The 26,638-nt window shown below is 35.6% G+C and overlaps 2 protein-coding genes and 1 long non-coding RNA gene across 4 annotated transcripts in view; 1 reads left to right on the plus strand and 2 right to left on the minus strand.

The window, feature by feature from the left end:
- ssp6 (short spindle 6) overlaps positions 1-26,638 on the minus strand; it is a 363,586-nt gene that overhangs the window by 66,192 nt on the left and 270,756 nt on the right. The window lies entirely within an intron of this gene.
- On the minus strand, positions 9,937-23,313 carry LOC137656980 (uncharacterized). Its single transcript, XR_011047076.1, has 3 exons — positions 23,252-23,313; positions 17,975-18,110; positions 9,937-10,643 (listed from the first exon to the last, which is right to left on the minus strand). It is a non-coding gene; the product is annotated as an uncharacterized lncRNA (long non-coding RNA).
- The window catches only part of LOC137657970 (mitochondrial Rho GTPase-like), a 54,846-nt gene continuing 53,526 nt past the window's right edge, over positions 25,319-26,638 (plus strand). Inside the window, exon 1 of the mRNA XM_068392691.1 lies at positions 25,319-25,462. Coding sequence (XP_068248792.1) covers positions 25,319-25,462 — 144 coding nt within the window. The remainder of the gene's footprint in view (positions 25,463-26,638) is intronic.

The following is a 26,638-nucleotide window of genomic DNA, read 5'->3' on the forward strand; positions in this document are numbered from 1 at the left end:
ATTATCTCAAAATTAACCTTTCCAAGAATTATCTCAAAATTACCCTTTACAAGAATTATCTCAAAATTACCCTTTCCAAGAATTACCTCAAAATTACCCTTTCCAAGAATTATCTCAAAATTCCCGTTACCAAGAATTATCTCAAAATTAACCTTTCCAAGAATTATCTCAAAATTACCCTTTCCAAGAATTATCTCAAAATTATTATTTCCAAGAATTATCTCAAAATTACTCTTTCCAAGAATGAGTTCTAAATTACCATTTCCAAGAATTATCTCAAAATTACCCTTTCTAAGAATGAGTTCTAAATTACCATTTCCAAGAATTATCTCAAAATTACCCTTTCCAAGAATTATCTCAAAGTTACCCTTTCCAAGAAGTATCTCAAAGTTACCCTTTCCCAGAATCATCTCAAAATTATCCTTTCCAAGAATTATCTCAAAATTACCCTTTCCAAGAATTATCTCAAAATTACCCTTTCCGAGAATTATCTCAAAATTACCCTTTCCAAGAATTATCTCAAGATTACCCTTTCCAAGAATTATCTCAAAATCACCCTTTCCAAAAATTATCTCAAAATTACCCTTTCCAAGAATTATCTCAAATTAACCTTTCCAAGAATTATATCAAAATTAACATTTCCAAGAATTATCTTAAAATTACCCTTTCCAAGAATTATCTCAAAATTACCCATTCCAAGAATTTCCTATGCTGCCCCCATCGAAATCCTTCATTTCTTGACATATATTTCCCTAATTTCAAATGTCTGAATTGTCTGTTTTCTATACATTTCTGACTTTGATAAATGACTTTTCTCATAGGTAATTCTAGAAGCTGTTGATCCTATGAGAGAGAGAGAGAGAGAGAGAGAGAGAGAGAGAGAGAGAGAGAGAGAGAGAGAGATGAAATTCTACTTTTCCTTCGATGGTGAAAGGTAGAATTGTGATATAGCACGTTAATTCTATGAAAGAGAGAGAGAGAGAGAGAGAGAGAGAGAGAGAGAGAGAGAGAGAGAGAGAGAGAGAGAGAGAGAGAGAGATGAAATGCTGCTTTTCCTTCGATGGTGAAAGGTAGAATGGTGATATAGCACGTTAATTCTGAGAGAGAGAGAGAGAGAGAGAGAGAGAGAGAGAGAGAGAGAGAGAGAGGAGAGAGAGAGAGAGAGAGCGAGAGCGCAAAGCCGATTATCAGGCGCAACATCTCAAAAGGAATTCGCTTCATAAGAATTTTTTTGTTTTTTAGCAAAAAAAAAAAAAAACTACAAAAAGAAAAACACAGCGTCTGTTTCTTCTCTTTTGTAATGTGCTCTGAAAGGCGTTAGGTCTATGTTGTATATTATCAAAGGGATTTCATACCGGGATACCTTTATTACTGACTATATATTTATGTATCGTCATCTGGATCTTCCCGATACTTAACAAGTAGGCCTACTCATGGATTATTATTATTGTTATTATTATTATTATTTAATATTATTATTATTATTATTGTTGTTGTTATCATCATCATCATCATCATCATCATCATTATTATTATTATTATTATTATTATTATTATCATCATTATTATTATTATTATTTTATTAATATTATTATTGTTATTCTTATTATTTTTATTATTATTATTATTATTATTATTATTATTATTATTATTATTATTATTATTATTAGCTACGCCACAACCCTAATTCGAAAAGCAGAATGCTATAAGCCCAAGGGCTCCTAAAGGGAGAAATTACCTACTGAGCAACAGAAATAAAGAAATAAATAAACTACAAGTAAAGTAATGAACAGATATTAGAAGATATTACAAGAACAATAGCTTTTTCATACTGGGATACCTTTATCACTTACTCTATGTATGTATGTATCGTCTACTGGACCTTCCCGCAGTATGTACACATAGCTTCCCAAGCCATCTTCCCCTCGTGCACCATAATGTCAAATAACGTAGCCCCCTAGCGGACGAAATCTGAAACAGAATTCTCATATTGTACGTGAATCATTCCGTGATTTCCTGTGGGTGTACAGTAAGGTTTAAAGGTTTAAAGGCCACTCATGAATGACAGAGGCAAGGGACAGTGACATTGCCCTTTCAAGAAGAACAATACCCTACAGACTGACCTTATAATATTGTTATTATTATTACTTGTTAGGCTATAGCCCTGGTTGGTAAAGCCGGATGCTTAAGCCCAAGGTCTCCAAAAGGAGAAAATAGCCCAATGAGGAAAGGAAACAAGAAAAAATAAAATATTTCAAAAACAGCAACAACACCAAAATGAATATTTCCTATATAAATTATATAAACTTTAACAAAAACAAGAGGAAGAGAAATAAGATAGAATAGTGTGCCAGTGTACCCTCATGGAAGAGAACTCTACCCCAAGACAGTGGAAGACCATGGTACAGAGGCTATGGCACTACCCAAGAGTAGAGAACAATGTTTTCATTTTGTAGTGTCCCTCTCCTAGAAGAGCTGCTTACCATAGCTAAATAGTCTCTTCATATGATCAGCGTCAAGGCCCCATCTCTACCCAAGCTAGGACCAAGGAGTGTCAGGCAATGGCTGCTGATGACTCAGCAGATAGACCTGTAGGCTCCCACAAACCTCCCATCCTTAGCTCACAATGATTGTGTTATTTCAGCGACTGAAGGAACTAACGAGTTTGAGCGGGACTCGAACCCCAGTCTGGCGATCACCAGTCAGGTACGTTACCACATCGACCACCACAACTATAACTGAGCTGTGATTTATTTTCTTAAGCAACATAAGATCGTCAATTGACCCAACACGCTTCTAATGACAAAATAAGATCTCATACTCGTTTCTTTCTTTCCTTGAAAGGAGATTTGTCCCACAACTATCTCACCGTGGGTAATAAAATTAAGAAAATGGTTCTCTCTCTCTCTCTCTCTCTCTCTCTCTCTCTCTCTCTCTCTCTCTCTCTGTATATATATATATATATATTATATATATATATATATAGTATATATAATATACAGAGAGAGAGAGAGAGAGAGAGAGAGAGAGAGAGAGAGGAGAGAGGAGAGAGAGAGAGAGAGAGCTAGTGTCTTGCTGTACACACACACACATACATACATACATACATATATATGTCTTGCTGTACACACACACACATACATACATACATATATATATATATATATATATATATATATATAGAGAGAGAGAGAGAGAGAGAGAGAGAGAGAGAGAGAGAGAGAGAGAGACACACTAGCTCTCTCTCTCTCTCTCTCTCTCTCTCTCTCTCTCTATATATATATATATATATATATATACACTAGCTCTCTCTCTCTCTCTCTCTCTCTCTCTCTCTCTCTATATATATATATATATATATATGTAGCAAGACACTTGCTCTCTATTATATAAAATCTTATTAAATTTGTTAAATCTTTCTGTGTAATCTGCCTTTCTGCTGTGTAACTGGTACAACACCAGTTACACTTGAGCAATAAATGGCCTCACCGGCCCCAACGCTTGTCTATCTAGCCCAAATAGATTCAATCCATTGTAAAATATATGTAGAGAACATCATACAAATGCAGACTGTGTTATTTGTCAATAATCAAATTTGTGATCATCAATAAATGCAGTAATCCAGTATAATTCCAGAACGTGTCCAAAGTCACAGAATAGGGCTTGCAATTGTTAGTTGCGAGTATTTTGTTATTGTTATTGTTGTTGTTGTTGTTGATGTTGTTGTTGTTGTTATTATTATTATTACTTGCTAAGCTACAACCCTAGCTGGAAAAGCAGGATGCTATAAGCCCGAGGGCTCCAACAGGGAAAATAGTCCTGTGATGAAGGAAATAAGGAAATTGCAAGAAAAGTAATTAAGAATTAAAGTATTTTAAGAACAGTAAAAATAGGAAAATAAATACTTCCTATATAAACTATAAACACTTTAAAAAGCAAGAGGAACAGAAATCAGATAGAAAGTGTGCCCGACTGTACCCTCCAGCGAGAGAACTCTACCCCGAGACAGTGTTGTTTTTGTTGTTATTGTTATTGTTGTTTGTGATATAGAAACGACAGTGTCTTTGCAGAACTCGAAGGGACATTAACAGTGCAGGTCCCTTACGTTCTAGATCTTCCTGTATAGGATTCCATTACCACTCCGGTTTCTGGAATGGGCCATTTGCATAATGAAAGGGAAGGGGGCCAAGAGAGAATATTCCTCTCTCTCTCTCTCTCTCTCTCTCTCTCTCTCTCTCTCTCTCACGTAAGAGAAGGTGCCAATAAATTAATGATAAATTCACAAGTGAATCTTCATGTATAATGCAAGGGACAGTGACATTGCCCTAGCAATCAGGACAATGCCCTAGAGACTGACCATATATTATATGATCAGCGCCCAAGCCTCCTCTCCACTCAAGCTAGGATCAGGGATGACCAGGCAGTGGCTGCTGATGACTCAGCAGTTAGATCTATAGGCTCCCCCATACCCCCCAAGCTTAGCTCACAAGGATGGTAAGGTTGCAGACAATAATGGCACTAACGAGTCTGAGCGGGACTCTAACCCCCGCCTGGCAAACACCAAAAAGAGACGTTACCAATCAGGCCACAACAACCCGTAAGCTGTGTTTTATGTACCTGGCTGTTAGTTGACTGTTACTGTCTATAAAAAAGAGGGCCTAGAAAGAGGAGGTGAAAGAATATAGCTGATATGAATGATAATTATTCAGTCAAATCATATCCCTATCATGTGATCTTGAGGCTTGAAAGTATTCTCTCTCTCTCTCTCTCTCTCTCTCTCTCTCTCTCTCTCTCTCTCTGTTCACATAAGTACTGTGTCGTACCTTTTTTTATGCTGAAATGATTCAACGAGGATTAAAGACGAGTGTAAAAATTTGTATTTTTTAAATTACTCAAAAGACTTCAGGCCTTTCGTCTATCATCTTTCGACTTGATCATAAGGTTATATACACGTGTGTATATATATATATATATATATATGTATATATATATTTATATATATAATGTTTATATATATGATTTATATATATATACATATATATATATATATATATATGTATATGTGTGTATATATACACACACATATATACTGTATATATATATATATATATATGTGTGTGTGTGTGTGTGTATGTATATATGATTATATATATACTGTATATATATATATAATATATATATATATATATATATGCACATATACGTCGTGATACAAGAGTTCTCATACAATATAAATCGACCCCAAAAGGTATAATATACACGAAAGGAAATCACAAGAACAAATTGATATATACAGAACTACATACATCTAAAAGACAACCCTAACCATCCTTGTTATTCCCTAGGACTTTAAAAACAAGAAAGAGCTAAAAAAATTCTGAATACTAAAGAAAGCTTTTTATATCCAGTGGCCGAAAAATATATCTTTAAAACAGAATTTTCTGAAAAAAGAAGATGTAAACAAGGATTGCTCAACTATATAGAGCAAGGAATGTCCAAAATAACTCAACAGACCCAGAAAGAAAGCTCAGGATATCAGTATACACAGTCTAGGAGATACTTTAAACCAGACCTTATCAACCCTCTCACAAAAAACAATTCAAGGAAAAATTTAACATCTCTTGAAACCAAAAGGACATTTTCAAAATTGTCAGATGGGGTGGCCTAAATATTTCTTTGAGGCAGTCATAATCCTGAAACTTAGAAAAGCCTCGTAAAACTTAGCAAACCTAATTATAAAGGAAAATATTTTAAATTGATATTGGAAGATCAGAACCGTTTAAATAATTTTCTTTAAGATAATTATAACCAATGATAAAGAGGGTCAAAGAAGAAAACCATACATCTACTGGTGTCCTTACGGGGAATATCCCAGGAAGCTCACATGAGAAATTATTACCATTACTAAGAACTAGCTGTTTGTTGACATTGATTTTATCAAACCATTTATTTCTTCAGATATCTAGAAATATTCTAAATTCGAATCAAATTTCCATTCTTTCCTCCAGTAACCACTGGGACAAAAATATTTAAACTATTCCTTAAAGAAGAGACAAACAGGAAGCCTTTAAAAAAATGAAAGCTAAAGGAAAATAAGCTGTGAAATCAACATTATATCACAGAATGAAATCAATATTTTCCATATAAAAACATAAACCTATCACGAAAAGAGAAACAAATTATGAGAAGGTCAAAACTACCATATTTCAAAACTTAAGAAATTTTTTTTTAAGCAAAGTAGTCTTTGAAGTCTGTAGTAAGCATTAACTCCTTAAAAACACTAGCATTTCCAGCTCATCAAACCATCAATAATTAACCAATAATAAAATATTGGCCTCCAGCAAGATCCACGAAAAGAGGCTACAGAAAACCTCTGTTAAAGTATCCGTCTATAGATTCTTCAAGAGAAAAACTTTCTGGACAGAACCTTTGTATATAATCAGTTCCTAACAACGTAAACTTGATACCTTAAGCAAAGATTAGCATCGTACGTTCAAACCAGTCAATTAACATACAGTAAGAATGATGATCAAACCATATAATATGAATCATGTGCAGTTATCCAGATTATTCAACATCATGAACAGACTTTACATCAAACAGAGCAGGAAAAGTTAAAGTAAATTATTGCTGCTGAAACTTGATCTTTCACAAAATTGCAGCATCTAAAAAATGAACTCCGAAAAAGGATAACAATCGTCATTGGTTTTATGTCATCAAGGTGCAATTGCTGTGGTCTAATTAAAGACAAAGCTTTAAGACCAACAAATATTTACAGAATAGGAAGACCTAATGGAAAGTAAGGAGAGATACCAAACTTATAATATCTATAAGCTAAAACACAGGGTTTAAAAACCTCGGAATTGTTAAGTGGCTTTTCAATTTATCAGCCTTAGTCCAATAGCCACAGGTGACACCAAGAGCAGAATATAATATATTTATACTGAAGAATAAAATTCTACTCGAATGCTATATGTGGATGAGATCATGGTGGGTAGTAAATGGAGATGGTTTGGGCATGCTCTTTGCACTCCCCAAGAGAGATTAGTTCAACAAACTTCCAACTTGGCTCCACAAGGCACTAGAAAAGTTGGAAGACCCAGGCCTACATGGCTGAGAATTATGAAACGTGAATTGGGAGATAATGAGTGGAGACACGTGAATTGGGAGATGATTGAGTGGAGACGTATTGAATTGAAAGCTCAAGATAGTGATGACTGGCGAAATCTAACCAATAGGCGTAGGAGGAGATGATGATGATGATGATGATGATGATGAATAAAAATCAATATATAAAATAAGATCATCACCCAGCAGGACCTCACCCGATTGAGAAAGTGGTGATCAGCTAAACTTTAGGTCACAAGAAGTAATGTTATGGTGAAATATCATGATTTGTGGTAATAAATTGTTATAAAAACATACATTATACCAAATAATAGGATTGAATATTATTTTGTTAAAAAATGTACCTAAGGATACCACAATGCTTGTTTGTGAGAAACTAGCCATTTAATATTAATACCAAAAGTTTTAGCAAATATGTTTTCTGATTTACTATAGAACTATGATCATGTGTTTGTATCACTTCAAATGCTATATAGAAATTATAGTTATTAATTACCCAGAAGTACAAATTCAGGTAGTATAAAGATAGTTATCCTACATGTTTTAAGAAGAATGGCAAACACACAAGCATTGTAGTAAAATCAAATTAGAATTGAATGGCACACAACTGAAAATTATATAAACTATTTCAATAGTCCTGATATAACAAGGTAATACCAACATTCTTATACCTCTTATAAATATAGAGCAAATATTTCAAGTAAAATTTTCAATTGATGGCAATACATTTGTTGGTGGGAAATTTAATATTGAGGCTACTAGTAAATTTAGTATGACACAAAATAGCAAAAGACTGAGATGGTGATCAAAGCTGTTGAAGTGGCGATTCAATGATATTTTAAGTTATGAATAAATTATTACTTGATTTTAACAAATGTTCTTTGTTGAAATTTTCGAATAAAAAAGAGTAAATATGACAAGTAAAATCTCCAACTGATGACAAAACATTAGCGAGAATGCAATTTAATATTGAGGCTTCTAGTAAATTTAGTATGACACAAAGTATCAAAAGACTGAGATGGTGATCAAAGCTGTTGTAGTGGTGATTCAGTGAAAAAAAAATAATAATTACGCTTTGTAAAAAAAAAAAGATGGTAGTGTTTACGATAGTTAAGACTTGATCAGTATAATATAAAAAGTAAACTATATAGCACAGGCAGCAAGAGATTTTAGGATTTACAGAAAAATATTAGTTTTGCACTTCAATTTCAACAGCTAACTTTAACCGATTATTTAAGCAATATCAAGGTACTTAAAGAGCCTCACTGTAAAAAGATCTACATAAGAATGTAGAAAATTATTGATAGACCCCCACACATAAAAACATGGCTTCTATATGTTCTTCTTGAAGTCCACTTGCACAGTAGAACAGAAGTTTCCTTGTGATTAATGGACCTCACCATTATATCTGCTGTCACTTGTTAATCTCAAGCAAGCGATCAACTTTATCCTGAAAAGAAATATTTCATGAATTACTTCTCTTACAACTTAGGACAGATAAGACGCTTTGATAGGCGAACTCAAACATGTAATAAAATATTATATAAAGACTGCTATTACATGGAACTATAAAAAAATACAAGTATCACTTAATTTTGCTTTTCATAGATATTTTTTCATGAAAATCAATAGAAACGAGCCCAAAAAAGTATAAAAGTTTTACAATTAAGGACGATTCTATTCTAAGTAACCCTCTGAGTTTATTCTATTCACTGATGATGTTTTGATTTATATACCTCGGGAATTACAAGCTTAGTATGGTCTTGTCAGTAAAACTGAACTCGTGCTCCTATTTACAAAAAGGCACCATGGTTGCTATTTGTAGACGAACATTAGTTAGATAATTTTTTTTACCTTTACTTTATCATTTAAAATAATTCTAATGTCATTAAGTTATTGAACGGAAAGAGCCCGTTGAGTAATTAATTTACTGTACATTATAATGTTTGCCTTACAAAATTACGTGTAACATACATTGTAGCTACCTACTAAAAAAAAAAGAAACTTTATAAGCCCTAGTAATCTGACTTAATCTAAATATCTTTCTCAATATAAGCTATAAGGATCAGTGTTAAGTACTTTTTAAGACAGCTACTTTAGAAAGACTTAGCAACCTATCTCAGTTACCATATTTATTTGATATATCCTTCTTTTCTTATGAAGAAAATACTTAAGTATAAAAAGGATAGACTCGATTGAAAATCTTGCAACTGATCCTAAGAAAATCACTTCTCTAAAAGAAACTTCTTGTGATGATTGTAAATTAGTTATAAATTCTTATCATGAAAAGAAACAGTGAAAATATCAGTAAAAATTTATCCTACCACAACTTTGTATACCACACCACAGTTCTAACACTTGTACTGTATGGTACCTCCAATATCACTCTTAATATGGTATCAATTATATGAATACAACATTAAGTAGAATTCTATTCTATCCTGGAGAATAAAATCCATGTATGACGGAAGCTGAAAACACGGTAAATTTCTCTTATTATTTATACATTAAAGATTAAATAAATATGCACATCTAAAACCTTAAATGGAGACTAAATTATTTGAATTTCAACCTATTCTATATAGCACAACTTGCTAACATTTGGTGTTGGGTAAAATTATAACCTTTTTGTAAGAAGTCACTAAGAAATTATTTTGTAAATTGATTGGCTTGTGGTATCTCCCATTGAACCTGGAAGTCAAGGTATTTTGACATAAATACTTATACTTCAGTTCTGGAAGGAAACAAGTGGTCCACGGTCAGATCAGTTTATGAATAACTTTAGTTTTGGGTGTATGGGAAATGAAATACTAGACTTACAAATAATCAATATTATTATCATTATTTTTTCTTTTTAAAAAGGTTATGAATGCCAAGGGAATATTACAATTATCAATTATCTAACAAATATACAATGACATTCCATGGCCCCAGGACTGAGTGTATGAAATCTATAACCCATGAAAGTACCCTATCTCATCTTACATTAACTACTGCATCTCTGATAAGACTTTTTGAGAATTTACTTTTTGAGAAATGTTTGTATATTTGGAATGACCCGGAAGTATATACATAAGATTAATAATGTATAGTAATGACAAATTCTATGACCATCTCACCAAAAACTAATTTGAGAACAATCTCACTTTCAAGAGAGTTACTGCAATCCTTATTGGACTTTTCTTAGATAGTATATGTTCAACACTATATTGGACACTGTGCCTAAACTATCTTTCATATATCTTTATTACCTACTCTAGCATAACAGGTGTAATTTGCTGAAAAACAAAGAAAATTTAAACTCATCTTTAAAACTTATGTCAGTTGAATCTCACATCCTCCCTTCATGTTATCACTTTTGATATAGATATGATTAATTTCCTCTTGTGCCATCAATGTTTCTTTGGCTTTCATCTTCTTCCCATGTTATCAGGGGGATCAGGTTGCCCATTAGAAAGTATATTGTTTACTGGCTTCGGCTTTTGGATCTCCAATGTGCAGGTAAACAAATGCAACTGAAAGAAAAAGAAAATATATTTACTCGAAATGTTCTTCACCTTCAAGTCATAACATAAATCTTGCTAATTAATTTGATACATAGAGTCACTTTTTAGGATTATCCATCAGAATAACTGGTACATTTAACTCCTTATTTAGAAATTAATATAAGACATCTTTTTATCTTTAAACTTTACTTAAAATATATTTACTCCAAATGTTCTTCACCTACAAATCTGACTCTTGCTAATTAATTTGATACATAGTAACTTTTTAGGATTATTCATCGGAGTAACTGGCACATTTAACTTCATACTTTAGAGATCATTTTAGGACATTTTTTTTAACCTTAAACTTTGCTATGCTGTGATGTTCTTCTTCTTCTTCAAAAAAAAAAAAAAAATAAAATAAACATCTGAAGGAAGAATAGTGAAGATAACCAGGTTTCATAAATAAAAAAGAATAAGACAAAGTTCAGCAACCATAGTAGCAGCCATGTATAATATGAGATTGGCAATTTCATATCAACCCTAAGTTTTAAACAATGGATTTATAAGAAGGTTACTATTCTTGATAAGGTTAATAGCATTGTCATTGCATTGGTAATATTGTATCTGAAGTATAGGTGAATAAAATCTAGGTCTCACAATTAAATAGGTAAATAGATAATTAGGTATAAGTATTTTTGTGGTAGTCTCGAGTGCAATAATTAAAGATGGAGGACATTATCAATTAACTGAATACTTTAGCTATCTGGAAAGATTTCAATGAACCTACTGTTCCAGTACTTAGTTTCAAAGCCAGTGAGATTCAATTCTCTGCAGAATAGTAGTAAGCCAGTTATAGATAAATTGGACCTCTTAACTACTCTCAGACCTTGCCTAGTCCTTGCTATTGATGTGTTTAAAAGTTTAAAGGCCGCTCATAAATGGCAGAAGCAAGGGACAGTGATATTGCTTTATCGAGCAGGAGAATGCTCTAGAGACTGACAATATATACATATGATCAGCGCCCAAGACCCCCTCCACCCAAGCTAGGCCCAAGGAGGGCCAGGCAATAGCTGCTGATGACTCAGAAGATAAACCTATAGGTTCTCTCAAAATCCCCATCCTTAGCTCACAAGGATGGTCAGGTTGCAGCGACCAAAGGAACTAACGAGTTTGAGCGGGACCCGAAGCCCTTCCTGGCGTCCACCAGTCAGGAACGTTACCACATCGGATACCATAACTAATCGTTTCATGCACAGCCCAAATGTGAGTTGGTAGACAAGGGACATAAATCTTTAAATATTTACTTTGACAGTTATTTTTCCCATTGCTCTCCTCCAACAAGTACACAAAGTGAGTAATGTATCAGTATGATTTATTGGTAGAGGTCATATGGCACGTTGCTAGGGTCCAGGAGGCCCTTCAACCCCGGAATGAAACTAGGGAAAATCTCATGAGATACACTGATCACCATCATCTTCTCCTCCTACGTCTATTATCGTAAAGCGCCTCGGTTAGATTTAGCCAGTCGTCTCTATCTTTAGCTTTTAAATCAATACTTCTCCATTCATCATCTCCTACCTCACGCTTCATAGTCCTCAGCCATGTACACCTGGGTCTTTCAACTCTTCTAGTGCCTTGTGAAGCCCAGTTGAAAGTTGTTAGGAAGTAAAAATTGATAGATGGTGGACAAAAGTTTGCAAGAAAGACAGTTGGGACGAAGGCCAGGTAGATGAGTAAAAAGAGGCCGTAGGTAAGGGCCATAGGGAAACAGTTACAAAACTTAATTCATACATTGAGTGTATTGCATGAGGTGCACGGACGAGTGTCTCTCGAAGGACAGACACTGAATAATAGAGCAAACATTACTGTAAAAAAAAGAAAAAAAAAGTGACAACACAACAGTGATGCAGAGATCTGTCGCATAATCCATTCATTATATGAATGAAAAGAGACATTGAAATGAAGTGGAGGTAATTAATTCTCCTTAACTATCCCTGCATCATGGTACTGTTTTTTTTTTTGTTTCTCTCAAGGTATTTATGTATGTATTTATATATGTATATATATACATATATATATGTAATATATATATATATATATATATATATATATATTATATATATATATTATATATATATATATATATATATATATATATATATATATATATATATATATATATATATATCACATATATATATATTTAATAAATAAATATATATATATATATATATATATATATATATATATATATATATATATATATATATATATTATATATATATATATATATATATATATATGTATATATATATATATATATATATACGTATATATATATATATATATATATATACGAGTATATCATTCAAAGGGTAAAAACAGAGATGTAATTTTACACCATTTAGGAGTTTGATATTCTGAAGCTAGTTTCTTTGAACTACACAGCTTAGAAAAAGCTTTTGAAATTTGAATATAAGCGTTATTGATGGACGGGGTTTTAAACATCAATTATCAATAGTTTGTTAGTTAATTATTGTGATGACTGAATAACTCAATATAAACCTTTTATTTCTGACGTTTCTTGAAAGCATAAGAAATATTTCAACATGAATAGAACAAGAAGAGTCACAAAAATTTTCTTTGATATTTTCCGAGGCAAATATCTGATAAACGTAATTCCATATTTCTCTACCTAAAATCACTCAACTGTTTAACAACTATTATATAGTAACAACCGCTTGAAGAAGACTGAATCCATATATTAATGGACTTCATCTTTGCGGTAATAGAACTACGACACAATTATGTATACCACAATATTTTATTTCCAACTGTTAACCCATTGAAGGGGATATGAATTCACTAAAAATATCATTTTCCAGTTATCAAACCTAAATTTTCTAGATTATTTTAATTACTTGCAAAATAAAAAAAACAAAATGAAGAAAAATAGGACTGCAGTCTCAATATTCTTTGACAGAATTCAAAGATAAAAGTTCAGAAACAATCCACGATAATTAACCCTACGAAAATCATCCAACAACTCTAATAACGTTTGCAATAATTATACATTGTGAAGTTGGAAATTAATAGTCAACTCGATCTCAAAGCCATTTTGATTTGAGGAGATGATCAGGTATAAATAGCATCAATTTGGTGGGGATGATGATTCGATGTCACCATGGCAAACGCATTAATAAACGTCGTCCATAACAATTAACAGATTTAATCTAGTGTACGCATGAATGTTTATAATATGGGAGTCGTCATTACTCTGTTGTTGATAAAAACAATATTAATGCATTACGTAGCACTGGATCAAGTAATATTTTCTAAATTGCCAGTGCGCTGAACAGTCACTTTGCTTGCATCTGGGAACTTTGGGGGACGTGATGGCGGGAGGTTAAGTTAAGGACTAAGATTTGAATAGTTAGGAAAAATACAAATAACTTTATATGATTTGTTCGTACACGAATCCAAGCCTTTGACCTTTAATTTAGGAGACTCATCCTTAGGTGGGAGGAAGTTCCTCATAACAAATTTGATAGCTAAGATACAGGGATCACTGATCTCGTACCTGATAATGAGAGAATAGCATCCTAGACACCTCGCGAACCAGAGTCCCAAGCACCGTCAGGTTCAGGGCCCAGGCAACCAGGGCTGTTGCAAAAGAAAATCTGTTTTCATAGACCAGTGAGTCTGTCAATTAAGGAATAAATAATTATATGGGTTTGTTTGTACATATCCATACTCTCCTCATAAGAAGGATCTTGTAATGAACATTGCTATTCAACAAAAATAGAAAAGCTGCTAGCTAAAGGTGATATTAATCTGTATCTAATTCTGTTCGGCTATATAAGATTCCAACAGTTATACACCAAACGAGGGGAAGAAGAGAGGTAAAGGGGCCAGAAACTCTCACTTTCGACTTAGAATTACATTGCAATTGCTATCTTGGACATGAAACTTTTGATCTTATAAAGTAGTTAGGGTCACTACACCACTTACTGAGCAATAATCACAGGCCTGGGCGTAAACTTGTCTAACAACCTGTGAGTGCATTCCTGCAAATAATTTGCAGTGAAGGTGGTCTAACATTACCATACCCGTGTCTAAATCTTGAGTCACAGAGATTTTTCTTCAAGGCTAGAGTAGCACCAACTCCTCTGATCTCATGCACACACCCCTTAACTTGTTTGACGCTCTTGGGGATCTAGGGCGTAATGTTCTGTTACTGTTCCCCGCAGCTAAAAGGAGATTGTATTATTTTGGCGACACTTTTTTTCACTGCTAGTGATTACGGATAGCTTTCGCAACCTTGATCTGGCAGCCTGTGTTCTTTTTAGGTAGTACATAAGTGCCCATACTGGACATACAAGTAATTCATCCGGATTGTCAGTTACTTTCCTCAACGAAGATACAGTACTATAAAGGATGATGACCAAACTGACGTCCTTATGGACAGCCACTTCCCCACCTTCAAGACCTCCATCAACGCCTCCACTCCTGATGAAGAGGACAACCATTTAACACTGACTGAAGCTGATGTGAATGCTATAAGAGACGAGACGTTCTCCCTGTGACTTCACCAACCACATATGCCGCCCCTCGTTCATGCCCCAACCAACGACCTATGCAGCCACTTGCTGATACCCATCGGCTGCAGTTATGCTACTACCACTCCAGATTCCGGGCTGCTGCAAAGAAATGTGCTTATGGTTATCAGTGACCAATAAACTTGTAAGTAAGCCATTGCTTGTGGTGGTGGCCTCCCGTCACTAATATTTTCTTTTTCTATGATGCAGGTGCTGATGTGTGGTTTTTGTAGACACTGGTGATTGCTGTTCCCTTCTACTAATGTCACTCTTCTGGACAAGACATAGTTATTCTAATCATCCGATTGGTAGCTGCCGACCGATCAGCGATCCCCACCCACGGGTATGAGATACTCCCACTATCATTTCGGAGCACCAAATACCACTGGAAGTTTCTCATTGCCAACATATTTCCAATAATCGGTGAGGATTTCCTCACCCATTTCCACCTCTTGGATTATGTGGCACATCGACGTTTAGTCAACGCAGACTCAAAAACCTTCTGCATTGAAAAATCTGGTAGCATTGACATTCGGTTGAGGGTGGCTCCTTTAGTACGAGACTGATGGCAATTGACTAACAACATGGACCGATGTCTGTTTCTAAGTCAGACTTTTGTTATTCATATTTATCCCTAACTCCCCCAGAACCTAGTGGATACGCATGCATAAAAGGAAGATAAAGGTGAGGTCCTTATTCTTAGTGGTAGTGTGCATGCTCATTTTTGTGAGAGAGGACAGGCAACTGGTGTATAAGCACTTTTATCACATACTGACAACTATCCTTGGGGTAAGGAATGCTCTTGTTTACATATTCTATTGCCTCGCAAAATTCACTGGTGAACCAGGAATAATGAAGTTTCTTGCCTTACTAGAAGGGGAATGTAAGTTATTATCAGATGAGCGTAGCTTTCTGAAGGGCGAATGCGAACAGTAAAACGTTCCCGATCTAGAGATGCCACACTTTAGTGCAATGAGGTGTAACATTAAGATTCTATGAGTGTGTGCCTCTTGGGGAAGTACTTGGAATAAAAAAATTGCGTGCCCACTGGTGAGCGAGCTTGTGCATGAAAAGATAGGAGTGCTTAGGGACCAAAAAACTAAAAAATAAGAGCACTAGAGGAGGTGCTCCAATAAGACTCCACTCTAGTGTTCATGTGAGATTGTGTGTGATTATGAGCAGGTGAGATGGTGAGTTATCAATCGCGAGCAATCAATTACAAGTAGATGAGATGGTGTACCGCTGAGATAGTACCCCCTTAGAAGCATGCGATCACAAGCAGACGAGATGGCACTCTCTTAACAGAATGAGAACACCTAGTAGCATGGTAGTGTCTAGCAGTGCTCTAATGGGCTCGTGGGCAGGTAAGATGGCACTCCCATAGGAGCGTGTGATCACCAACTGCTACATGATTGTGAGTATGTGGGGTGATGCTCCAAAGAATGTGCGCAATTGTGAACAGCTGAGGTGAAAGCAAAGTAACGAGTAATCTCGCCATCTCTTTCTTTCATCTCAGTGAAGGATTGGGGAACACTCTCTCCCACATGGAGCGAAATGGCAGGAGTGACTTATATGTAACTTCTATTGATTGTTTTAAAGGACTAAATGTCCAACAGAGGAAAAGGAAGGGCAATGGCCCAGTTTTTTTTTGACCAGCAGTGAGTAAAAAGTTAGCTGACTGTGCCTAAACCAAGCATGCTTAAAGGTATGAGCAGACCCTTGTACATGATTAGTTTCCCTCTGTTCAGTGGGTGTCATGATCTGGGCTGAATGCACTATGGCCTTCTTTATCAGCTATCCTATTTCTGTATGGAAAATGCCTAAGAAATTTTGGATTGTTAGCAAGCATGACCATTGTGCAAAAATATGAAATCTTTAAATGAGAGGATCTGTCAAGATCGTTAGCCTTGCGATCATTGAATGCACCATGGGCTTAATCACAAACACTTTCGAGACATAAGGAGATATCTTGCTTTTGGGAGAGAGTGTTGAAGGAGGAGTGCTGAAGCAGGAGCAAGCGGATCCTTGAGATCTCATGAAACTAGTGTGGGAGCAATGTGTTTTTGCGTGCAACCACAAGTTCAGTAATGTTAAGCATGCTAGTGTGAGAATGCGCTATTTTTGGCTTATCATGAGCACAGACAAGGTTTGGTGAGGCAGGGTTTTCCGATCTAGTCGTAAACAGTTGCATGTGCAAAGCAGAGCATTCACCGATAAACAATGATTCAGAGTCAGAACCTCCTGCGTGCTCAGAGAAATATTGCTCTCGAGAACGTGCATCATACATAGAAGATTTAGGGTCTCACCTCTTTTTGCTAAGGGAAACCAGTAAATATTCCAGCCTTGAGAATTGTTCAAGAATTAAGGAAAAAAAAGCCAAGTTTGAAGAGAAGACGATAGTACATCTGTGTTATTCCTTAGCTGGAGTCAAAGTGACTGTTCAGTGTACTGGCAAAGAGGTGGAGCTCCCACCACAGGCTGGTAAATTCTGGCAACTGTCAACACCTTATTATAAGTTTTAACTGCAAGTTTCAGGAGCACTTGAATAAATCTTATAATTAGAGGGTGAAGGTTTGTATTCTTGTAAAAAAAAAAAGGGATTTTAGCTAGCATAACCATACACACATAACTTATCCATGAATTCCAGGTCTTATCAAGGTGTTTCAACTACTTGGAATAGCCCTTATAATCCCATAACGGTTTCACATACAAATCAATAATTAAAATATTGGCCCATGTAACATTTGAATTATTCCTTACCTAAGACTAGGAGGTCAAAGACTGAGGTTTTTCTGTAGCTACTGGAACTGTAAATTGGAGTCCACTTTCAACTGCAGCAAAGGTATAGCATAGTGGCTTCCATCAGGAAGTCGTGGAGCTGTTTGTGACTCTTGTTCTGTTGAATTAATAAATTTGTATAACTATAACTGCCGAACAGGAAAAATATACTTGGTATAGAAATTGCAATTAAACTAATTTATTACTAATATTCACTATATAATACCAGTTTACTTACATTTTCATAGCATAAAAAAACCTTCATAAAAATTCTTAATTGATCCTTGTATAAGATATGTTTGCACCCCCAGACATTCAAGTTATTCTAAGGCTTTCCTTTTATTTACCTTTGCCCAAAGCTGTAGATAAACAAAGTTATGGACCACAAGAGGCCAGGCAGGGATTAAAAGGCCCTTGTAAGCTAGTTTAAGGAATAAAAGGCTAAGGTCCATCCCTAACTCTCAATCTACACTACAGTATATTTACTGCACCACGTTAAGTTCAAATATGACATTGTATAGTAGGTAAGCTAAGGCAAGGGTAGGTTAAGTAAGGTAGGGTAGGTTAGGTAAGGTAGGGTAGGGTAGGTTAGGTTAGGTAAGGTAGGGTAAGGATAGGTTAGGTAAGGGTAAGGTAGGGTAAGGATAGGTTAGGTAAGGGTAAGGTAAGGTAAGGTAAGGTAAGGTGAGGTTAAGTAAGGTAGGGTAGGTTAGGTAAGGTAGGGTAGGTTAGGTTAGGTAAGGTAGGGTAAGGATAGGTAAGGTAAGGTAAGGTTAGGTTAGGTTAGGTAAGGTAAGGTTAGGTTAGGTAAGGTAAGGTAAGGTGAGGTTAAGTAAGGTAGGGTAGGTTAGGTAAGGTAGGGTAGGGTAGGTTAGATAAGGTAGGGTAAGGATAGGTAAGGTAGGGTAAGGTTAGGTTAGGTTAGGTAAGGTAAGGTAAGGTTAGGTTAGGTAAGGTATGATAAGGGTAGGTTAGGTAAGGTAAGGTGAGGAAAGGGTAGGTGAGGAAAGGGTAGGTTAGGTATGGTAAGGTTAAGGAAAGGTAAGGTAAGGTAAGGTAAGGGTAGGTTAGGTAAGGTAAGGGTAGGTTAGGTAAGGTAAGGTTAGGTAAGGTAAGGTAAGGGTATGTTAGGTAAGGTAAGTTAGGGTGTGCTAAGGTAAGGTAAGGTACAGTAAGGGTAGGTTAGGTAAGGTAAGGTAAGGTAAAGGTAGGTTAGGTTAGGTAAGGTAGGGTAAGGGTAGGTTAGGTAAGGTAAGGGTAGGTTAGGTAAGGTAGGTTAGGTAAGGTAAGGTAAGAGTAGGTAAGGTAAGTTGAGGTAAAGTAAGGTAAGGCAAGGGTAGGTTAGGTTAGGTAAAGTAAGGTACAGTAAGGGTAGGTTAGGTTAGATAAGATAGGGTAAGACTAGGTTAAGTAAGGTAAGGTAAGGGTAGGTTAGGTTAGGCAAGGTAGGGTAAGGTGAGGTAAGGTAAGATAATGGAAGGTAAGAGTAGGTTAGGGTAAGGTAAGGTAAGGTAAAGTAAGGGTAGGTTAGGTAAGGTAAAGTAGGGTAATGATAGGTAAGGTAAGGTAAGGTAAGGTAAAGTAAGGGTAGGTTAGGTAAGGTAAGGTAAAGTAAGGGTAGGTTAGGTAAGGTAAGGTAGGGTAATGGTAGGTTAGGTAAGGTAAGGTAAGGTCAGGTAAGGGTAGGTTAGGTTAGGCAAGGTAGGGTAAAGTGAGGTAAGGTAAGATAAGGGAAGTTAAGGTTAGGTTAGGGTAAGGTAAGGTAAAGTAAGGGTAGGTTAGGTTAGGTAAGGTAAGGTAGGGTAATGGTAGGTTAGGTAAGGTAAGGTAAGGGTAGGTAAGGTAAGGGTAGGTAAGGTAAGGGTAGGTAAGGTAAGGTAAGTTAGGGTAAGGTAAGGTAAGGTAAGGAACGGTAAGGGTAGGTTAGGTAAGGTAAGGTAAAGGTAGGTTAGGTTAGGTAAGGTACGGTAAGGGTAGGTTAGGTTAGGTAAGGCAAGGTAAGGTAAGGGTAGGTTAGGTAAGGTAAGTTAAGGTAAGGCAAGTTAAGGGTAGGTTAGGTAAGGTAAGTTGAGGTAAAGTAAGGTAAGGCAAGGGTAGGTTAGGTTAGGTAAGGTAAGGTACGGTAAGGGTAGGTTAGGTTAGGTAAGGTAGGGTAAGAGTAGGTAAGGTAAGGTAAGGTAAGGGTAGGTTAGGTTAGGTTAGGCAAGGTAGGGTAAGGTGAGGTAAGGCAAGATAAGGGAAGGTAAGGGTAGGTTAGGGTAAGGTAAGGAAAGGGAAGGTAAGGGTAGGTTAGGGTAAGGTAAGGTAAGGAAAGGTAAGGTGAGGGTAGGTTAGGTAAGGTAAGGTAGGGTAATGGTAGGTTAGGTAAGGTAAGGTAGGGTAATGGTAGGTTAGGTAAGGTAAGGTAAGGGTAGGTAAGGTAAGCTCTAGTCAGGGAAGGTAAGTTTGTGTGAAGGTACGTTATATATTATACACACACACATATATATATATATATATATATATATATATATATATATATATATATATATATATATACTGTATATATATATTTCACTAAGTATTTATTTGTAGTGAAAATATGTAATTTTCGAAAGAAAACGGGAGTTTTTCTGTAGGAAAAAGCTGTTTTTCAAGTAAGAAAGCTTTCCCCGTCCGTATCGATAATAAAACCAAAATCGGGATAATAAGGGTGTTCTAGAAGGGTCAATGTACGACAGGGGACAAAATGATGAAATCCGGGACATGTCCTGGAAAAATGGGATGTCTAGTAACCTTAGCTTAGGTGTGACGGAATTTGCCTACATCTGATCATCCATATCGATCATAATAATACATCATACATACATATACCTAGGCACTTCCCCCAATTTTGGGGGGTAGCCGACATCAACAAATGAAACAAAAACAAAAAAGGGGACCCCTACTCTCTACGTTCCTCCCAGCCTAACAAGGGACTCAACCGAGTTCAGCTGGTACTGGTAGGGTGCCACAGCCCACCCTCCCCCGTTATCCACCACAGATGAAGCTTCATAAAGCTGAATCCCCTACTGCTGCTACCTCCGCAGTCATCTAAGGCACCGGAGGAAGCAGCAGGGCCTACAGTAACTGCGTCACAATCACTCACCATTCATTCTTATTTCTTGCACGCTCTCTTGCCTCTCTCACATCTATCCTCCTATCGCCCAGAGCTTCCTTCACTCCATCCATCCACCCAAACCTTGGCCTTCCTCTTGTACTTCTCCCATCAACTCTTGCATTCATCACCTTCTTTAGCAGACACAGCCATTTTCCATTCTCTCAACATGGCCAAACCACCTCAACACATTCATATCCACTCTAGCTGCTAACTCATTTCTTACACCCGTTCTCACTCTCACCACTTCGTTCCTAACCCTATCTACTCGAGATACACCAGCCATACTCCTTAGACACTTCATCTCAAACACATTCAATTTCTGTCTCTACATCACTTTCATTCCCCACAACTCCAATCCATACATCACAGTTGGTACAATCACTTTCTCATATAGAACTCTCTTAACATTCATGCCCAACCCTCTATTTTTTACTAATCCCTTAACTGCCCCCAACACTTTGCAACCTTCATTCACTCTCTGACGTACATCAGCTTCCACTCCACCATTTGCTGCAACAACAGACCCCAAGTACTTAAACTGATCCACCTTCTCAAGTAACTCTCCATTCAACATGACATTCAACCTTGCACTACCTTCCCTTCTCGTACATCTCATAACCTTACTCTTACCCACATTAACTCTCAACTTCCTTCTCTCACACACTCTTCCAAATTCTGTCACTAATCGGTCAAGCTTCTCTTGTGTGTCTGCAACCAGTACAGTATCGTCTGCAAACAACAATTGAATTACCTCCCATTCATGGTCATTCTCGTCTACCAGTTTTAATCCTCGTCCAAGCACTCGAGCATTCACCTCTCTCACCACTCCATCAACATACAAGTTAAACAACCACGGCGACATCACACATCCCTGTCTCAGCCCCACTCTCACCGGAAACCAATCACTCACTTCATTTCCTATCCTAACACATGCTTTACTACCTTTGTAGAAACTTTTCACTGCTTGCAACAACCTTCCACCAACTCCATATAACCTCATCACATTCCACATTGCTTCCCTATCAACTCTATCATACGCTTTCTCCAGATCCATAAACGCAACATACACCTCCTTACCTTTTGCTAAATATTTCTCGCATATCTGCCTTACTGTAAAAATCTGATTCATACAACCCCTACCTCTTCTAAAACCACCCTGTACTTCTAAGATTGCATTCTCTGTTTTATCCTTGATCCTATTAATCATTACTCTACCATACACTTTTCCAACTACGCTTAACAAACTAATACCTCTTGAATTACAACACTCATGCACATCTCCCTTACCCTTATATAGTGGTGCAATACATGCACAGACCCAATCTACTGGTACCATTGACAACACAAAACACATATTAAACAATCTCACCAACCATTCAAGTACAGTCACACCCCCTTCCAGACGCTTTTCCTACACTAGTTTCATTTAGTGGTCTTCTCACTTCATCTATTGTAATCTCTCTTTCAATCTCATCTCCCATCACTGGCACCTCAACACCTGCAACAGCAATTATATCTGCCTCCCTATTATCCTCAACATTCAGTAAACTTTCAAAATAACCATAATAATAATAATAATAATAATACTAATAATAATAATAATAATAATAATAATAATAATAATAATGATGATGATAATAATAATAATGATGATTATGAAGATGATGATAATTGAGGTTCCTGAAATTCCTTAGTGCAGTCTTTCAATCATTCTTAGATATATGAGTTAAGTAAACATAAATAAGAATAGGTTGTAATAAAATAGAACGTCAAAACTATATAAAAGAAAAATACAATATTAACAGGAGTTTATTTGGGAAATAATCTTTGTAAATTTTGTTTTCGCCATTTAGTTTGTCTCTGCTTTCCTGACTTTTTAGAATATTATTTAAATGATTCCAAGATAGGCCCTACGCAAATCGATACTGAAAATCTATACTAAAAAGCCTACTCTCAGGTTAGGCCTGGTTTTAGAACGAAGCTGCTATGTCTCGAAAAAACATAGGTCTAGGCTATAGAATACACTTTTAAAAAACTTATTTCACATCTAGAAAGACCACTTGTACTGTAATATTACTTGCATATCAATGAAGTTATTACGCAATTAAGGGAACACATACCTTCATTGTAATGGAAATCAGAAGAATTGCACAATTTAAGGTCACTGTTCATTGTTGTCAAGGAGGAGTAACTAGTGTTGCCAGATGGTTTTGTCTAAAAATCCCCAAAACTCATGATAAAAAAAACTCAAAACATCCCAAAAATCCCCATATTCAAAAATATATTTTCTGATCATGTAGGCTTTACTCACTATACTTCATATAAGTGCAAGTAAACTAATTACAACAATATAAAGGTTAATGATCTTTGTTTCTTCTTCACAGAAATTTGTACTGAATATCCCATCAGGCACCCAAAATCGCCAAATCTAGGGATAAATTCCCATATCTGGCTACACTGGGAGTGACAAATGATGAGAGAAATTACTCCTCTTCTTGTATTTAAGTATAAGAAACATTACTATTCCCAGGATCCAGCAACCGCTTACGCCCTCAAAAAAGTTCCAACAACGTTCAGTCAAATTCAACACTTTTTCTTTTACTGTTTTTTGATTGATTTATTGTTAATTTATTCTCATCATTTATTTATTTCCTTATTTCCTTTCCTCACTGGGCTATTTTTCCCTATTGGAGCCCTTGAGCTTAGAGCATCTTGCTTTTCCAACTAGGGTTGTAGCTTGGCTAATAATAATAATAATAATAATAATAATAATAATAATAATAATAATAGTGAGGTTGATAGCAGCAGAATAAACTATCGTTACTGAGAGGTATATAGAAAGAGTTCGAAAGACAAGAGATTCTTGTAAACATATAAAGCACTGTAATGGGAGTTAAATTATTTAAAATTTAATCAAAGTATAGAAAATGGGATGAAATATATATCAGTTGTAAAGTAGTAATAAAATCATTATCCAATAGTATTATAAAAAATAATTCTAATTTTCATTATATTTGTAGAAGTTTAGTTGTGGTCTACTTCAACGAATATATATATATATATATATATATATATATATATATATATATATATATATATATATATATACATATATATATATATATATATATATATATATATATATATATATATATATATATATATATACAAAACCATCTCAGGATAATACTCCAGCTTACATCTCAAATAAAAAAAACTTGAGTGATAATCAGTAATTAAAAGCGTATATCTATTCCTCTGGTTTGGTTAAAGTTTTTATAATTTATATAGGAAATATCTATCTTATGCTACTGTTCTTAAAATATTTTATTTTCCCTTGTTTCCTTTTCTCAATAGGCTATTTTTCTTGTTGGGGCCCCTAGGCTTATATCATCCTACTTTTCTAACTAGGGTTTAGCTTAGCAAGTAATAATAATAATAATAATAATAATAATAATAATAATAATAACAATAATAATAATAATAATAATAATAATAATAGTCTAGATGATTGACTGATACTCCATCAGAATATTAATTTATTTCCTTTCTAAATCTATTAGTGTTACGAAAGAAGATAAAATTCCATAAATGTTAAACTTACGTTCGAAAATGCAGTTGACTTAATGTTTGAATAAGCAGAAGCGAACTAAATCAAATTTTATATTTTAGTTTTTGTCTGTCTTTTTTTTTGTGAAGACTCAAATGAGAATTTTCCAGACAATTAAAGCCGAAAAAGGTAGTCTCCTGACATCATAAAGCCTTATTAATAATTTTATGACGAAACAAGGATTTTATCAAAAATTCAAAACAGAATTTGAGGATTCTGAAAAACATATCAACTTTTATCAGAACGATGAACATCAAAGGGGTCGTAGTTGTTAATTTCCGATGGGGAGAAAATATAAGATTATTTTTTACAGCTTCACTTATTAGATATCTTCTGTCCTAAAAAATACTAGAAACTTTCTTTTCTTGAACATGTCACGAATAAATTATATGCCGAATTTCAAACAAAATATAAATATTATAGATATTATAAAGCGATTTTCCAAAAAAAGAAAAATTCTTTTAAAATGTTTACCTAAGCGGGGTTTACACAGTAGAACGGTTCGTCGAACCCGGTTGTCGAACCTGCTTGTCAAACGGTTCGAAGAGGTGGAGACAGTCACAAATGCATAAGGTTTATGGACAATGAAGCCCCGCCCACAAAAGTCAGTCAAGAACAGACTTTCTTCGAGCCGTTCAACGAACGCGTTCGACAACCAACTAAACCCGTTCACTTGATAAGTGCCACTTCGTTTGGTAATTTGAATTTGTATGTTAATTGTGTAGAATGATAACCCACATTCTTTCACTCACTTTGTTTTAGATCTCTCTCTCTCTCTCTCTCTCTCTCTCTGAAAGAGAAATCTCAAAATCTTCCACCATGATTTTAAGACTCTTTGCGGGATAAACTCCGCAAGTCTCTATGTGAGAGGACATTTATAAGTTCTCTCTCTCTCTCTCTCTATCTCTCTCTCTCTCTCTCTCAAAATCTTCCACCATGATTTTAAGACTCTTTGCGGGATAAACTCCGCAAGTCTCTATGTGAGAGGACATTTAGAAGTTCTCTCTCTCTCTCTCTCTCTCTCTCTCTCTCTCTCTCTCTCTCTCAAAATCTTCCACCATGATTTTAAGACTCTTTGCGGGATAAACTCCGCAAGTCTCTATGTGAGAGGACATTTAGAAGTTCTCTCTCTCTCTCTCTCTCTCTCTCTCTCTCTCTCTCTCTCTCTCTCTCTCTCTCTCTCAAAATCTTCCACCATGATTTTAAGACTCTTTGCGGGATAAACTCCGCAAGTCTCTATGTGAGAGGACATTTAGAAGTTCTCTCTCTCTCTCTCTCTCTCTCTCTCTCTCTCTCTCTCTCTCTCTCTCTCTCTCTCAAAATCTTCCACCATGATTTTAAGACTCTTTGCGGGATAAACTCCGCAAGTCTCTATGTGAGAGGACATTTAGAAGTTCTCTCTCTCTCTCTCTCTCTCTCTCTCTCTCTCTCAAAATCTTCCACCATGATTTTAAGACTCTTTGCGGGATAAACTCCGCAAGTCTCTATGTGAGAGGACATTTAGAAGTTCTCTCTCTCTCTCTCTCTCTCTCTCTCTCTCTCTCTCTCTCTCTCTCTCTCAAAATCTTCCACCATGATTTTAAGACTCTTTGCGGGATAAACTCCGCAAGTCTCTATGTGAGAGGACATTTAGAAGTTCTCTCTCTCTCTCTCTCTCTCTCTCTCTCTCTCTCTCTCTCTCTCTCTCTCTCTCTCAAAATCTTCCACCATGATTTTAAGACTCTTTGCGGGATAAACTCCGCAAGTCTCTATGTGAGAGGACATTTATAAGTTCTCTCTCTCTCTCTCTCTCTCTCTCTCTCTCTCTCTCTCTCTCTCTCTCTCTCAAAATCTTCCACCATGATTTTAAGACTCTTTGCGGGATAAACTCCGCAAGTCTCTATGTGAGAGGACATTT

This window comes from Palaemon carinicauda, chromosome 18, assembly GCF_036898095.1.
Source record: "Palaemon carinicauda isolate YSFRI2023 chromosome 18, ASM3689809v2, whole genome shotgun sequence".
In the NCBI taxonomy this organism is placed as follows: domain Eukaryota; kingdom Metazoa; phylum Arthropoda; class Malacostraca; order Decapoda; family Palaemonidae; genus Palaemon; species Palaemon carinicauda.